We start from the raw sequence: 12,280 nt of genomic DNA, 5'->3' as shown, positions 1-12,280 counted from the left end.
GAAAATCAACCAGTTTTTTTCTCAATTCCTAAAAAGTTGGCTTTTGTAGATGCAAAATACTGATGAGGTCGTCATGCCAAAACACTATATATACATTTTGGAAAACAAATGTTACCAGATGTTCATTGCTTAATATTTAACACAACTGATAATAAAATCTTATATGTTATTATATGGTATGTAACGTTACTTTTAGCTGTCTAATAACTTCAATAATAGTGAGTTTTACTTTGATACCAGCAATCATTTTGAACAAGTGATTTTTTAAATGGTGAATATTTCATTTTGGAGTGAAACTGAGGAGTTTGGCTCCAAGATGATGATCCCCTGTGCTGTCAGAATGACTGACAGCACAAAATGAAAGCAAACAAACAGACCGGACCCTCTATATTTCAAAGATATTGAATGAGGAACGTCAGGTATTGATTTTTGTTTCCAAAATAGATATATAGCATTTTGGGGGAGAGCTCCTAACCTCTGTCATTTGTCTTGTCATTCGTCGCCTTTCTTTCCCTCTGGCAGACACAACAACTTCTGCGACCCTCTCTGCTCAGACCAGAGGTACTTTCTCTCTTTTTCTGAGCACTCCTTTACTCCCTGTGTGTGTGTGTGTGTGTGTGTGTGTGGGTGGTAAGGGGGTGGGATGTAGATATATATGGGTGCATGTGCGTGCCAATTCATACATATGGATTTGTGTGGGTGTAATCATATGTTTCTCTTTGTGTGCCTATGATCTGTGTGTGCAGTGTATGTGTGTGTGTCAGTGCTAATAATGGTCTGTCAATCCAACAGGAGTTGTCTATGGAATCAGGCATCGACCCTGGCCAGGACTACTACACACAAGATTATTACAACTATGACCACGGGTTAGTCTGAGACTGTGTGTGTGTGTGTGTGGGTGTGTGTGCCTGTCTGTCTGTGTAGTTGCCTGTATCTCTAAAGCTTTTTGTGTGCATGAGAGTGTATGTGTGTTTGTGTGTGTGTGTGTATGCTTGCTTGTCTGTGTGAAATACTTGTGGGTGTGTGTGGGTGGCCTATCTGTTGCCAATCTGTTAGAGATGTCACTTTTTTGTGCTGTTAGATTTTAGATTTTTAGACTTTTTCCAAAGCAGCAATAGAGCACTTATCTGGGAAAACCAACCGTGTGCCTGTAATTCACTCAGGCCCCTTATTGAAACAGCCACAGCCCCACTGCTATAATCAGATTCCCAATAGGATTATCATTTTGTCAAAAATATCTCAGTGTGTCTTATCAAATCCAAACCATAGCCAGTAAACAGCTGTGTAAACAGCACCGCTGTGGTGAATGAAAGCCAATGTTTCCCCTCTTTTGCAGTCGGGGTAGCGGAGGTAATTTCAGTTCTGGGAGCCCAGGTAGCTGCTGTGTGTTGTGGAGTAATTGTACTGGGATTGTCCTATATTTGCTTGTTTTGGGTAAACAATAAGACCAGATGAATGAACTACATTCTTCTGAGCATTCAAGACATTTTCCAGCATTTGCAGTATCTCCCAGCACGGACACCGCCATCGCTGCTGAATAGATATTGGGGAAATACTGAGGGCATGATCGTATCCCACTTTCATCGTTTAAAGGGGTGTTAAGTAGGATTTGCAACAACATTGATAGAACTTCTCTCCTCCTACACAAGTCTCCGCACAGCCTGATATACATTATACTGTAGCAGCAGGCTCTAACTGCGGGAGTTCAGAAGAGTTCGAGGAACATCTTACAATGAGTTTGTTCAAACTCATTATGGACAAAGTGACTGCCCCCTGTGTGTGTGTGTGTGTGTGTGTGTGTGTGTGTGTGTGTGTGTGTGTGTGTGTCTTTACTCCGGTGCCTGATCTTGAAAAGCATCAAGCCATCCCACAAGCATAAAAATGGCAATATAACACACACACACGCCGTTACATCAAAGAGCTCATGAACAAGACCTCCAAAGACACACTGCATCCCTCCCAAGTGTGTGTGTGCAATTCTGAACCCAGCCTATAATACACACACACATACACACACACACACACCCTTACATCAAAGCGCTCATGAACAAGACCTCTAAAGACTCATTGCATCCCTCCCAAATGTGTATGTTTGTATATGTGTTTGTGTGTGTGTGTGTGTGTGTGTAAGTGTATATATATGCGTAATTCTGAACCCAGCCTGCCATCTGTGATGCATTGTGTAATTTTTTATAATTTTAGCTGCAGACTCCCGGGAGCTTGATTTTATACACCCACCCACACTCACACATAAATACACAGTTGCAGACGCACACACACACACACACACACACACATGCACTCTCTCTATTTATCTCTCATACACACACAAAATACATTCTCTCTCTCTCTCACACACACACACACGCACACACACACACTCAGAAATGCTCTCTCACTCATCCTCTCTCTCTTTCTCTCTCACACATTAACACATACAGATACCCCCTTGTTGTCTCTCTCTCTCTCTCTCTCTCTCTCTCTCTCACTCTCTCACTCACACACACATACACACACACACACACACACAGCTAATTTTCTCTGCTTAGCATTGCTATAGCAGCTAATCAGTCAGCCAGCCGTGGAGGCAGACAATGGGCCAGATGCTGGTAGCTTAGAGCAACATCCACAAACTCATGTATGTACTCAGGAGTACTGAATCAGACTTTTTAACCCAGTGGGGTCCAGAGCTAATCAGTTTGTTTCTTGCATTTCTCAACGCAAGGTTCAGGATCTTTCGAAGCATATCCTAATGAAAACACTAAGCTCAGTAACCGCCTCTTAGGACCTTCAAAAAGTTTTCACGCCTGAGTTTTTGTTGGCACCAGCTTCCAGTTAGCATTTGTTAGCAGTGCTAAAGCAAATCAATGGTGGAATGAAACCATGACTCTCAAAATTAACTTCCACAGCTAGAGTAATAGTAAGAATAAATAATAGAACTGTTTGGAAGGACCTGTATGGTTCCATGACCTATTGACCTTTCCTTTAATGTGTTGAAATGAGAAATCATGGCCACATAGGAGTCAAAATCGTATTCTCTTTTGCCATTGGCAGGATTTTGATTGGATTTATACAGCCACAGAAAACAATTTAAACCATTTGTGGCACAGGTCTGATGTTTCGATGACTGTCTAAACAAAATAAAAGTTGCTCTCTGTCTAAACAGCCATGACAAGAACAGATAATAAAACCTGTATAGTGCCATGTAGCAATAATAGATTGGGCTTTAAAATCCTGATTTCCAAAACTGTTACTGGTGTGAGCGATGAGCAGTGAGTCAGTGGGCAAGCTGATTGGTGATGAGTTAGGGTACCAAAAAAAAAGCCGGATGGGGAGAGTAGAACTGGGGAAATCAACTCAGTCAAAATGAGAACATTTTTATGTTCAGGGTATTTTTCTGCGTTTTGCTCCTGCAAAGAAAAATGTAAGAGAGAACAAGAGTAGAAGTCTGCTTGTCCAACTTGTTTTAGGTACAGGGTAAAAAGACCTGAAGCACACATGGAAAAAGATAGAAGAGTTCATTTACAAAAGACTAAAGACTAAATAAATAACATTATTACCTTCATTTCATCATTCAAAATACAATATACAGCAGCGGTGTCCAATCATATTTGGAAGGCCAAGAGTCTGCAGGTGATTTCACTGATAAGTCCTCCATCTCTGGTTGAAGGTTGAACACTGGATTCAAGCTCCCCATAATGAACATGACAATAACATATTCTTGTCATTTGGGCGCCCAAACTGAGTATACTTTACTTCCCCACCCTGTGACCCAGACTATTAAAACACTCTTGTCTTACTGAGTCCCCCTCTGGGACTGAGGTTCATTAAAACATACACTTGGCATGTGGAGATCCACCAGAAACAGGCTGCAGCATCACTCCTTCAAGTCTTGCTCCGATACTAGTGATTCCGGTAACGCTGTACTGTTACTGTAGGAGCTGATTCTTAGTTCATTACTGCCCCCTAGTGGTGTCAGAGAGAGAGAGAGAGAGAGAGAGAGAGAGAGAGAGAGAGAGAGAGAGAGAGAGAGAGAGAGAGAGAGAGAGAGAGAGAGAGAGAGAGAGAGAGAGAGAGAGAGAGAGAGAGAGAGAGAGAGAGAGAGAGAGACTATAGGGGGTAAGAAAAATAAAAGAACATAAAGTGTATTGGAGTTGATGAGACCGACATGCAGAGAAATAGAATGTATGTATGTATCTCTGGAGGTTGCAGCTAAAATGACTGTGTGTGTGTGTGTGTGTATGTGTGTGTGTGTGCGCATTTGAGTGAGTCTGGGGGTTAATGACTGTGAAATCCTATAAGCAGGTTTTAGTGGAAGGTTAAGACTCATTACATTAGCTAGCATAGTCCATACCGTAAGGATTATGACTGTATAACCTTTTCGACTGCCCGTCTCTCTCCCTCCCCCTGCCTATCGCCCCTAAACACCCCGCGTCCACTTCCACTTGCCCCTTCCATTTCTTTATTACTTGGCTACTTACAGTAATGGGTTTCAGGAATCGTAACTCATCCTGCTGGTTGCACTTGACTGTAAGGGTGGTGATTACAAAAAGCAACTTTTTGTACAACTCTGTTAGGGAACGGTGCCAGAAGACTTCCAGCAGCATTGTTAATTTAATCACATAGGAACATATTGTTTGTAGAATACATTTGAAGATATTTTTGACCCGCTGGCTCAACAAGTCGGTTGCTGCAGGGCATGGTGCCCAAGTGGTGATACACAACAATTTTTTTTTGGCCAGTGCAGCCAGGCAGCGCTCCCGGCAACAAGCAGCAAAGCGAGACACAGGGAGAAAAAATCTATTCAAACGTTTCCTGCTGACAAAATGTTTCCTGGCAGCAGAACGCTCCTTTGTTATTAAAGTAGCAATGCTTAGACAACTGCTTATCATCAGAGTTGGTGCAAAGTTTCCCTGTCTGTTGCTGCTTTCAGTGGCTCTGGATGAGAGCATCGCGTCAAGTCATGTTGGAAGCTGTTGTAAAATATGTGATAAAACACACTTTTGATGGCATAACTTTTCATTTTAATGTTAACTAGAACTACATTGCTTGCCGGAGAAATAACATTTAGATATTGTGAATTGTTATTAATTTAAAAAAATGTATTGAGGATTCACATTCTCTGCTTATTACAATGGCTTGTTGTGGGAAAGTTGCTAAATTATAATGCTCTCTTTCTGTCTGTCTCTCTCTCTCTCTTTCTCTCTCTGTAGCTATGACCTTCCTCAGTATGGCAGTCGTAGGAAGCTGATCTCACCCACCGGCCTCTATGATGAATATGGAGAAGTGGTCGTCGATGATGATGGCAGTTACTACTACAGCCCACAGGAGTCTGAGGGAGAGGTAAACACAGTAAAAAACCAGTAGATATGCAGTAAATGTATTAAAAGCCTCCATGATGAGTAAACAGAAAGGGTTATCGACGGCAGTGACATGTACTCTGACAGAGAGATACAGAGGAAAACACAAAACAAAATAGAAATGGTGGTGATGATATTGAAACATAGGCTAGTTCTGAAAAAAAGATTTTAAAAAAGTACTGAAAAAGGTGTCATACCAAAGTGAATTTTTGCATGAATTGCAGCCTGGCCCTAAAATACTCCTATTACTGCAGGTTAATAGATAGTGATGCTTTGTGCATTATGTGTGTTTTCTTTGTTCCTCCCATAAATTTGCTTATTTGGCTTTGGAATAATATCACCATGATAACAGGTGCTGGGGCGTGGGAGGAGACCGTTTCGAGGAGGCAGAGTCACCCCCCACCCTGCCCACCTCCAGCCCCCTGCTCCCCCTCCTCGCGGCCCCCCCAGAAAGACCCCAGGACCTCCCAGCAGCACCGACCATGACAAAGTACAAGAACTGGATGGCACCACCACCACTAACACAGAGTCTCAGGGCTCCAGAGCTGCCACCGGGTTCAAGGCCTTGAGAAGGCTGAGCGCACTGCTGTCCTCTGGGGGTAAAACAACCGGACAGCCCCCCGCCATCCACCCACCGTGGAACAAAGCCAGAGTCGGACCGATGGAAGAGGGGGAAGGAGGGAGAAGAGAGGAAGGGGGGAGAGAAAGAGAGGGAGAAGGAATGGGACGGGGACGAGGGGACGCAGGGAGGAAAGAAAGTGAAGGGGGAGGAGGAAACGGAGGAGAAGGGCGAGAAAGACGGGGGGGAAGAGATGAAGACGTAGAAAGAGGAAGGAAAGGAGGAGAAGGGGGAGAAAGATGGGGAGGGAGAGATGAAGAAGTGGAAAGAGGAAGAGGAGGAGAAGGGCGAGAAAGATGGGGAGGGAGAGATGAAGAAGTAGAAAGAGGAAGGGTAGGAGGAAGAGGAGGAGAAGGGCAAGAAAGACGGGGGGGAAGAGATGACGAAGTAGAAAGAGGAAGGAAAGGAGGAGAAGGGCGAGAAAGATGGGGAGGGAGAGATGAAGAAGAGGAAAGAGGAAGAGGAGGAGAAGGGCGAGAAAGATGGGGAGGGAGAGATGAAGAAGTAGAAAGAGGAAGGGTAGGAGGAAGAGGAGGAGAAGGGCAAGAAAGACGGGGAGGCAGAGATGAAGAAGTAGAAAGAGGAAGGAAAGGAGGAGAAGGGCGAGAAAGATGGGGAGGGAGAGATGAAGAAGTAGAAAGAGGAAGGGTAGGAGGAAGAGGAGGAGAAGGGCAAGAAAGACGGGGAGGCAGAGATGAAGAAGTAGAAAGAGGAAGGGGAGGAGGAGGAGTGAGAGGAGGAGAAGGAGCGAGAGAAATCGAGACGTGGGGCAGAGGCGACAGAAGCGGCATGGCCAACAATGGAATGAGAAATGGCGGAGGAGGGGAAGGAGGAAGGAGAGAGGACAGAGGAGAGCCCCCCAGTTTGGCATCTTCTCTCCGGTCCGCCGGCCTGGACGGCGGCATGGTCATCGATGGGAGTTATTTCCAGACGTCGGTGGGAGCCAACAAACCCCCAGCGGTGAAACAAAAGCTAAGCCAGGCCCTCAGCCTTATCTCCCTCTCCAGAAGGCTCCAGGGACCCGCGAGGGTGGGAGAGGAGGGATGGAGAGACGGAGAGAGCTGGGACGATAGAGGAGAAGAGAACAGTAGGGGGACATACGGCTCCGTAGGAGATATGAGCGTTTCTGCGTTGGTGTCTCAGAAACACTGGGACGCCAGAGGAGGGGACAGGAGGAGGTGGGAGAGGGAGGTAGGAGAGGAAGATAGGTCTTATGAGGGATGGAGGGAGGGAGAGAAAAGAGGGTCTGGGTTTCAGGACAGCGCTGCCGAGCAAAGCGACTCAGAGATGGGAAGTGCCGGTAAAGACTCTCCCTTAGAATTTAGCCTCTCGGAGACGAGCAGCCCCTCCTCGTCTATTCTGGCCAAGCGCGACACCGATTTGGATACAGACCAAGACCAAGGAGGCAGCTTGGAGGATTCGGATTCTGAAGAGACCCGGTCTAAAACCGAGACCGATTCTGACGCGGACACAGAAAAAAATGAAACGGAGTCCGAGCTGGAAACGGAGAAGGAAGAGGGCACGTCTGACACAGAGAGAGAGTCGGAGAGCGGGAGCCAGGACGGAGAGAGAGAGGGGTCAGGGTCTGAGGAAGAGTCGGGATCAGAGAGCGAGGAAGACGAGGAGGGGAGTGAGAGGAGGAGTGCAGAGGAGTCAAGCAGGAAAAGCTCAGAAAGTTCAAAATTGAGCAAAGAGGGAAAGGAGAGAGGGAGTCGAAGTCAAAGTATTAGTAATAGTACTAGAAGTAGCAACAGTATTAGTAGTAAAAGCAGTGCCAACACAGAGAGCCATGGCTCCAACAAAAGAAGATCAGGCAAGAGCGGAAGCAGCATCAGTGACTCTAACAGCTACAGTTCTAGATATTCAAGTTCTACAATTTCTAGGCCCAAAACCTCTAGACACTCTTCCAGCTCACGGGGAACTATAGAGGAAGACAGTGAGGGAGAGAGTGAGGAAGAGGAGGAATCAGGAGAGGAAGAGGAGGTGAAAGGTGTCGGGTCGCGATCACGAAAGCCTGGTCAAGCATCCACATCATCATCATCATCAGCATCATCATCAGCATCCAGCAGGCGGTCCTCCAGCGGAGCCATGTACCGATCAGACATCAGCTCGGGGATGATTGACACCCCGGACGACCTGTCACCCATCTTCGAGGACGCCGAGGAGGAAGAGAAAAGCAGTAGCCATGACAACAACTCCACGGAGGAAGGAGAGGAGGATGAGGAGGATGGAGAAGAAGAGGGGGATTTGGAAAACGAGTCGTCTGATTGAAATGCAGATGAGGCCTTAACTCCTAAGATTAAATTCTTTGCCGCTAAGTAAGATCTTCCTGAAAACGCCTGGATTGGGTTTGCAGTCATTACCTGAGTGGAATTTATTACTGTAATCTCTCTTTCTTTTTCCTTGTTCGGTGTGATTTACATTCGCAGTTTAAATTGCCTGCATGTCCTCTCCTGCCCTCTCTGACTAACTCTTTCTGTGGTTCTTAGCTTCTTTCTTCCTCCTCTATCTTTTATCTCTCTTTCTTTTTCAATCAGCCTTTCCCTCTCCTCTCTCTTGCTCTCCATCTGTCTCTCCGTGTCTTACAACAGCGTTTACGCTCTTTGGAGTGGCAGTCTTGTTTTTTTCCCCCATCCACAGCTTGTCTCTTTCTGAGACAAATGAAGAAAAGTTGTCTCATTTCTCCCTTTGTGAAAATTCTCCTCCCAGCATCTCTTCTCCCTGCCGCTGCGGCTCAATGATCGTTATTCTGCGTGAACTGACCTCTTTTTGTGGCCCTGCTCTTGCTCTCTTAATCTTTTTTCATTAGTCGTTTCTTTTTCTGTGTCCATCATTTTCTCTGTGTCAGTCTAACCTGTTAACCGGAAGAAAAGTTTTCTTTGCAGTGGTGAACATATTCTTTCTTCCATACTGTCTATCAGGGTTAAATGGAGAAAGATTGAGCCTTATGATTTAATGTGTGATAGCAGAGTTATTCTTCTCTTTTTCCTCTTCTAACGTGCGTGCACAGCAGTGTTTTCACCCTGTTTTGTGGTGCTGACACATAACAGAAGAATGTAATCAGTACTGGTTTCAAGAGAAGGTTTTGGTGTCACATGGTGGAATACTGTAAAGAATGCCATCAGTATTGGTTTTAATGATGAGTGCCATGTGGCCCAAATAAGAGGAAACACTGTTGCACTGCCTGTCTTTGCTGTGGAGTGTGAAACTATCTGGTTAGCTTAGCTTGTGAACAAGAACAAGATGTGAAGTCTCATGTGAATATGAACATGAATTCTCTCAGAACTCATTGTAGTTTATTGACATGTTATCTCTGTGTGTGTGTGTGTGTGTGTGTCCCTCCCCCCAGTACGGCAGTAGAAAGCGTCGGATCAAGTTGGTGTTGGACCGGGAGTATGAGACCAGCTCCACCGGTGAGGACAGCGTGCCGGAAACCCAACGCACCCGCTTATCCTCCACCCACAACAGCCACGCCAACGTCAACGGCAGCATCTACGTGGCCCAGAATGGCTCCATCATCCGCACCCGCCGTTCCGTGACTGGCACTGGCCCCCCGCACACACACGCCACCACCAACAACCTCAAACTCAACTCCCCCGTCCTCAGCTCGCGGCTGGCCAAGCACTTTAAGAAACTGGACAAAATGGCCGCCACGCTAGAGGAAAGAACGCCCCTCAACAACCCCAAAACAGCAGAAGACGGTGGCGGCAACACCTTGCGCAGCTTCCACAGCTCCGGAATGGCCCCCTCCGCGACCGCCACTTCCTCTTTCTCGAACGCTGACAACACTAAGACGCTGAACACGTTCAACACTCGGCATTCCAGCGTTTCCTTAGGTTCGTCGAGCACCAACAACACAGGCCCCGAAAGTGTGGCGTCCAAATCGAACCTGCTCAAAGCGGCGCAGGGCGGCACGGAGCCGCCGCAGAGCACGCTGGAGAGAGGGAGCAACGACGAGAGAGAGGAGGCGGTGGAGGAGGAGAGGGAGTCGAAGGTAGACGGCAGTAACGACGAAGACGACGCCGGGCTCGTCATGAGAGAGCCGCTGGAGTGTCCGAGTGACAGAACGCAGTCGGACGAGGAGGAACTGTGGATGGGACCGTGGAACAATCTTCACATACCCATGACCAAACTCTGACTGAACTGGACTCCACTGTGCTAGGTCCTTATTGCCAAGATCATTTAAGCATTAAGACATTACTCGCCCATTAACTTATAGTGGGACTAATGGGGATGCTCCAATCCAATTAAGAAATATCTAATTAGCAGATGGGTAATTAGCTTACTGGTGAATCAGCCTACTCTGGTATTCAAGCCAAATTTTATTAAAATATTCTATTTTCTGCAGTAAATATGGCATTATATTTCTCTCATATCAATTGAAAGGACCTATTTAGTCCTTTTTATGTTTAAATTCTGCACCAAGAATGATTTACTGGGGCAAAAATACATTCGGAATTAAACATGACTGCAGGCTATATCAATAACTTGGTATCCGATGGGTATTTGCCGATTTTCTTTCCAGCGATTGCTATCAGCTCAAATATTCCAGTGTGAGCATCCGTTAAACCAAACTGATCTTAGTACTCAAATACCTTTGAGAAACCGGACCCTGAGAGGACTCTTTATATTTCTACTTTGCTAAAATATAATGAATTGAATTGAACTGGAGAAAAAAATATTTGAACTTTGTATGGCCCTTTAAATGACTGGCATCTCTGTGGAACTGCACTTGTTTCATTCAGTATTATGGCTATTGGTACAACTCATCTTGAATTTGCCTGACTCGTCACATCGACACATGAAGTCTTGTATTGTTATAACTTGCCTTTTTATCCTTCTCAAGTTGCTTGGCAACCTTTATCCAAATAAAAGACTGTCCTATCAGTTGTGTACAATTGGCTTCGGTGATCTGATCTCGACCACATTGAACTGTAGAGCTTGGCTGACTTGTACAAAGGGTGCCAAGCTGATTTCCCTCTCAGAACTAAGAAGACCTGACATCGCCGTGGTGACATGCTTAACTTTGTAAAGGTCGTATGGAGTGGAACAGTGGTTTTTAACGGCTGGTTTCCTATCCTGCCGGGTAGTTAATTGCAGTGAATGGTGTCCCAGGTGCAAATTAGACCCTGATTACAGAGAGAAAACACAGCATGGCTCTGGATCCCCCTGGACCAGGATTGAAGACCACTAGTGTATTCACCAGTCCTCCATGAAATAGACTGACCAGGGGCATCCAGGTGAAAATTATGATTCCTTATTGATTACACATAAATCAACATCAGTCATGAAAGGGAAAAGCAGATGGAGAGAAGGCCAGTGTCACAATTAAAGCCTTGTCACAAAACATGGTTTGGGCTAAAGGAGCTTCAACTAAACATCAGGAATGTGGTCCCAACATTTTCTTCACCCAGTGTTTAAAGAAGGTATTAGCATTTTGTTTTTATGACGTAGGATTCCTGTAGGTATTAATTGTTTTTATTTATCCATCAAAGGTTTGCTGAGTCATACGTATACAGGCACAGATTGACACCTGTGAGCTGCCAGCCAGTACAGTCTTCTCCTGCTGGCCACAGAGCAGCTCACTGCAGCAGATGGAGGTTAGGGGCATTGCTCAAGAGCACTTCAGCAGGAGATGTTTAGACAGGAGAGAGCATTACCCCTAATTACCCTGGAGAACCACTTAACAGGACACTTGGATCCTTCTCCCTCCTCAAAGTTCTTCACGATACAGGTGGGATAACTTTTTAATTGTGACCCACATCACAGTGAACTGTTTTATTAGAAGTCTGAAGCACCTGGACCATTAAGCTGTGGAATTACCAGGTTTTAAAAGTCTCTCGGTTAATTTGATGACGGCATAATTTTGTATTAAGGAACTCGACAAAGGCTGCTGCACCGGTGGCAATATTTGAAACAGAGCGGCTCTTATTATCCGGAATTAGCAGTCTGTGTCCAAGAGCAATATTTCCAACAGTTTCTGGAAGGAAGGGCACGGCTAAGCCCCTGTTATTGATTCAACTAAATGAGCTGATTATGTCACTGATTCCTAAATCCACTGTGCTCTATTGGTGTAGAAGACTAGATGGCAGGCGGAGCTCAGTTCGTTATCTGCGACTGGATTTACACAGGCACAAAATATTTCATTAGTACTTGTTGAGTGATGTTCAAAGGGGCACATCACCCCCAAACAAAGCTCATTTTATTATGTGCACATCACCTGGAAATGTAAACGGTCTTAGACAAATTCTTTTGATTTGAGCTATTGAAAGGTTGCATGCCTGTTTTAACAAAAACAAAT

The 12,280-nt window shown here is 45.4% G+C and overlaps 1 protein-coding gene across 1 annotated transcript in view; it reads left to right on the top strand.

Moving 5' to 3' along the window:
* The window catches only part of LOC139910028 (protocadherin-15-like), a 141,370-nt gene extending 131,253 nt beyond the window's left edge, over positions 1 to 10,117 (top strand). The window contains exons 36-39 of the mRNA XM_071897215.2: positions 523 to 561; positions 793 to 866; positions 5,214 to 5,343; positions 9,329 to 10,117. Of these exons, the coding sequence (XP_071753316.2) occupies positions 523 to 561; positions 793 to 866; positions 5,214 to 5,343; positions 9,329 to 10,117 (1,032 nt within the window). The remainder of the gene's footprint in view (positions 1 to 522; positions 562 to 792; positions 867 to 5,213; positions 5,344 to 9,328) is intronic.
* Positions 10,118 to 12,280: the final 2,163 nt, after the last annotated feature.

This window comes from Centroberyx gerrardi, chromosome 20 (assembly GCF_048128805.1).
Source record: "Centroberyx gerrardi isolate f3 chromosome 20, fCenGer3.hap1.cur.20231027, whole genome shotgun sequence".
Lineage (NCBI taxonomy): Eukaryota > Metazoa > Chordata > Actinopteri > Beryciformes > Berycidae > Centroberyx > Centroberyx gerrardi.
Note: the sequence above shows the minus strand (reverse complement) of the source record. Positions and strands in the feature narration are given on the sequence as shown.